Source organism: Monoraphidium neglectum, assembly GCF_000611645.1.
Source record: "Monoraphidium neglectum strain SAG 48.87 unplaced genomic scaffold scaffold01935, whole genome shotgun sequence".
NCBI lineage: Eukaryota > Viridiplantae > Chlorophyta > Chlorophyceae > Sphaeropleales > Selenastraceae > Monoraphidium > Monoraphidium neglectum.
Window position 1 is genome coordinate 7502 of NW_014011693.1, and position 4165 is coordinate 11666.

General features: G+C 64.8%; 1 protein-coding gene across 1 annotated transcript in view; it reads left to right on the forward strand.

The window, feature by feature from the left end:
• MNEG_9436 (hypothetical protein) overlaps positions 1-1845 on the forward strand; it is a gene marked incomplete at both ends in the record, with an annotated part of 3775 nt that extends 1930 nt beyond the window's left edge. Inside the window, 3 exons of the mRNA XM_014042093.1 lie at positions 253-552; positions 886-1090; positions 1557-1845. Coding sequence (XP_013897547.1) covers positions 253-552; positions 886-1090; positions 1557-1845 — 794 coding nt within the window. The remainder of the gene's footprint in view (positions 1-252; positions 553-885; positions 1091-1556) is intronic.
• Between the last annotated feature and the right edge of the window lie 2320 nt (positions 1846-4165).

Sequence of the window (4165 nt, forward strand, 5' to 3'; positions counted from 1 at the left end):
TTCTTGGAAGGTGTGGGGGCACACGTCGGTTGGGAGGGAGGGAGGGAGCGCGGGGACCCGATTTCAGGTTCTGAGTTGAGTGCCAGCCCCGCCTTTGCATAGCGCCGGTCGCTGGCGCCCGCAGCCTGTGCCTTAGCTGCTTTTGCACGCGCTGGGCGCCCTGAAGTTCGCCGCTTCCCAGAACGCACGACCGCCCCCACCCACCGATTCCTGTGCCCGCCGCGCGTGCTCGTTGCTCCTGCCGCCCGCCAGGCGACTGGGTGCAGCAGAAGTCTGTGAAGGACCAGATGCTGCGCGTGTTCATCCGCCACGTCGACTACGACAACCTCCACCTCGACGAGGGCGTGCGCCTGTTCGTCGCCGAGCGCACCCTGCCCGCGCCCGCGCCCGCGGGCGGCGACGGCGACGCGGACGACGCGTCCAGCACCAGCAGCACGGCGGCGGGGCCGAGGCGGATCGAGGGTTTCGTGCTGGTGGACCCGATGTGGCGGGACGGCAAGGTGTATGGCTACGTCACCTCCCTCAACCGCATGCGGCGCGACTCGCACCACGGTGCGGCGCGGGGGAGAATGCTGGCCGGGATTCACTGGGCGTCTTTCCCACCTTTGGGGGGTTGCTGATGGCCAGCAAGCTGAAGAGTCAACAGCTGCGGGCTGCAGGTCGGCAGTTGATGCAGCGCAAAGGGAGCTCCAGCTGTGGTCCGGGCCAAGGCAGCGGCGGCAGCTGCAAAGCTGGCTCTCCTCGCCCGCTGCCGGCTTCCAGGGGTGCTGCACCTGTGCTGCGTCAGCAGCTGCTGCCCGCCCCCAGTGCCTCGTTTAAACCCCCTCCCCTGCTCACCCTGCATTCCGCCCACGCTCAAACCCCCTTCCCCTGGATTCACCCCAGGCACCCTGAAGCTGCTGTACGAGGTGATCATGGCGGCCGCCAAGAAGGAGGGCAAGGAGGTGCTCACCTTTGGCTTCAGCCCCTTCTTCAACCTGCAGACCAAGCCGTTCCAGGGCCCGCCGTGGTCCGAACTGGCCACGAGGTTCATGTTCAACTTCGGCAACAACCTCTACCAGTTTAAGAACCTCGCCTTCTCCAAGGCCAGGTGGGGGGGGGCGTGAGGGGATGGGGAGGCAGGGCATGCGCGCGCGCCTGTCTGCCTTTTTGCGAGTTTTGTTGTGTGTGTATGTGTGTGTGTGTGTGTGCGTGCGTGCGTGCGTGCGTGGGTGTTCATGCGCGTGCGTGTGTGCGTGTGTGCATGTGAGAGAATGTGTTTGTGAGTGAGTGTGAGTGTGTGTGTGTGTGTGTGTGTGTGTGTGTGTGTGTCTGAATAGTATGTGTGTTGTCCAGGATTTGCGCCGCTTGCGAGAGGAGATGCGGGAGAAAGCAGCAGCGGCAGTGTGGAGCGTACAGACCAAAGTTGGCTGTTCTGAGCACCACTGTGGCGCTTTTGCGTCCGGCCCCGTCCCCCTTGACCGCCTTGCGTCTTCCACCCCCTGCATCGGGGTACAGCAGCGCCTCTCACCCGACACGCGCGCCCCTACCATTCGATTCCTCCTCACACCCAACAGGTATGGCGGCTCGGTGGTGGGCGACGCCTACAAGGACCCGAACGTCACCATGACTCACGTTTACGGCATTACTCACCCGTCGCTCATCAGCATGAACTTCCTGGACCAGTATGTCCTGCTGATGTACGTCGGCTTTTTGGGCAACCTGTTTGACACGCTGCTGAAGCTGGCCGGCCTGCGGAAGGACATGAACAACAGCTTCCAGGCGGACGACGCCGCCGGCATCCCGCGGGGCGCCAGCTCAGCGTCGCTCGCGGCGGCGACGGCGGCCGGCGGCGAGGACGACTGAGCGCGGGCGGCGAGTGCGAAGGCGGGCGGGCGCGCGTCGCAAGGCTGGCGCCCGGCGGGCCGGGCGGACGGGCGGAGGCGGGCTTGTGGCCGCAAGCACCTGGTTGTTGGCCACAACCAGGTTCAGCAACTGGCGTGAGGTTCAAAAGGTTACATGTGATATATGTGTGTATGTATGTCTACTGCATACGACGAGGAGTTTGAGACGGCCGTGGCCCTGTGCCGCAGGCCGCGTCGCGAGCGCGCTCTTGGCGCGGGGCCGCCACTCACGAAAACATCGAGCACGTGCAGCGCGCGCCTCGCCGCTGCGGTATTACGCGCGCCGCTGGCGGGGCCGGTGCATCCGACTGTTTGAGGTCGGTCCCGGGTGGCGGCGCAGGGGGCATCCGGCCCCCACGGGGCGCTTGCGGGCGCAGCGGGCCTCGGCCGCAAGGGCCGGGGTGGGCGCCGGCGGCGATTCAATATCTGCACTGAGGGCCGGGGCGCCGCGCGCGTGCAGGCGTGGCGAGGGTTAACGCAGCATACGCACTCGCACGCGCGGGCGCGCCCTCTGCAATGCCCCCTTTTGAGCCATGAGGGCACTTTCCACTCACCCCTTGGATTCAATGCCGCAAGGCCCGAACGAATATGAGGCGCGTATCTGCCGGCTCAAAGCATCCGTTCCAGTCCTCAACTGTGCACGCACCGGCCGGCCGGCCGGCCGGCCGGCCGGCGGCCTTGAGTGCCGTGCGGCGGCCATCAATGCGCCCGAGCAACGGTGCAAAAGGCAGCCCCCGCGGCCGGCCGCGCGGCCCCTCCTCCCGCCCGCCGGCCGCCACGGTGCGGCTGCCTGGGTCCCTCCAAGTCCCATCCGGACCCCTGCATATACTACCGGCCGCTTGCTCCAAAACAATCTTTGAAAAGGGACCCACAAGAACGGCAATTGGTGGCGCGCCGCGCTAGGAGGGCGGCGAGCGCACGGGCCAATCACTTTGGGGCTGGGCTGGCTCCCTGTGGGGCCCTGCCTGAGCTGCAGCACGCAGCCCACCAGGATTGCACAAGGCCTGGCGCGCTGCGCCGCAAGCGCACCGCAACGCGCCAGAGACGGCGCGCTGCACAAGACGGCCAAGAAACAAAGCACTGTTTTTTGCCCCCCGAAGCGCTGCGTTCTTTGGAACTTGCGAGCTGCGTTCTTGCGGAGATGCATCATTCGGCGGGCGGCTGTGTGCACCACTGCTGCCACTGCCGAGGCTCATTATACCCCTGCTGCGACGCACTGTGTAAATCCCAACACTATTATGAGAGCGGCGTGGATGCTGACGCCGCCGCCAACGCCCACCCGGTCCACTGTTGACTTTCCTGCTCTCAACTAGGCAGCTGCGCAGCGAATGCAGCCACTGCCGCCACTGCTGCAGAAGCAGCAGCAATTGTTAAGGGGCTGCTGTCAAAGCTGTGAGAGGGGCTTTTGCGGCAGCTGGCGCTGTTGGTTCAGCGTTGTTCGGCTTGCCGCTGTTCCAACTGTGAGGCCGGGCGGTACAGTCAGCAAGGCAGCAGCGAGCCACGTCCCGCCAACTGCATCCCCTGCGTCTGCTTGCCTGCAGACGCACCAGACACTCCAGTAAAAAAGTGTTCTTTCAAAGTGTTCTTGCTAATTTGGCGCAGTCTTGCGGCGGGTAGCCCCCAGTTCCGCCCCATGTGCAGGCGGCGGCACTAGTGAGCAAGCCAGTTGCCGGTGCAGGCGCTCCAACAAGTGTCTACGGTGTCGATACCATCGCTAACAATTTGATTTAGTCACAGAATAATTCCAGGCAGCACGCGCCGAAAGCAGCGGCCACGCAGTCGGTAAGTTGGAGGGCTTCAACACTCTCAAATCCTTACCTGTACGCCGGGTGATTAGAGCTAGGTGCAGCGCAAAAACTCGCGACCAAAGTGCGCCATACAGACATCCGTGATGGCCGCCAAACAAGCGACGAAGCTCTATGACGCGGTGGGGGAGTGCTACCTGCTCGGGTACGGGGACCATGTACACATAGGTAAGAGGATCCCATACAGTAGGTTGCTCCGCGCTCCAGGCCGGCAGGTCGACCAGTGCCGGAGCCGGCGGCACGGTGTCACCCGAGGGCACAAGGCCGGGTGACCGTGCCGCAGTGCAGCAGCCGCGAACCGCGAGGGCTTGCTCCAGCTTGCACTTCCCTCACCCTGAGCGCTCCTGATACACTAATTCTGTGCACAGGATAAAGTTGGCGATGCAGCGGGGCTGGCCCACGGCCCTCGCAGGGCAGCGCCTCGCCGCACTTTGCGGGGCAGCCCCAGCACCGCCTCATCAATCAAGCGCGCAATAC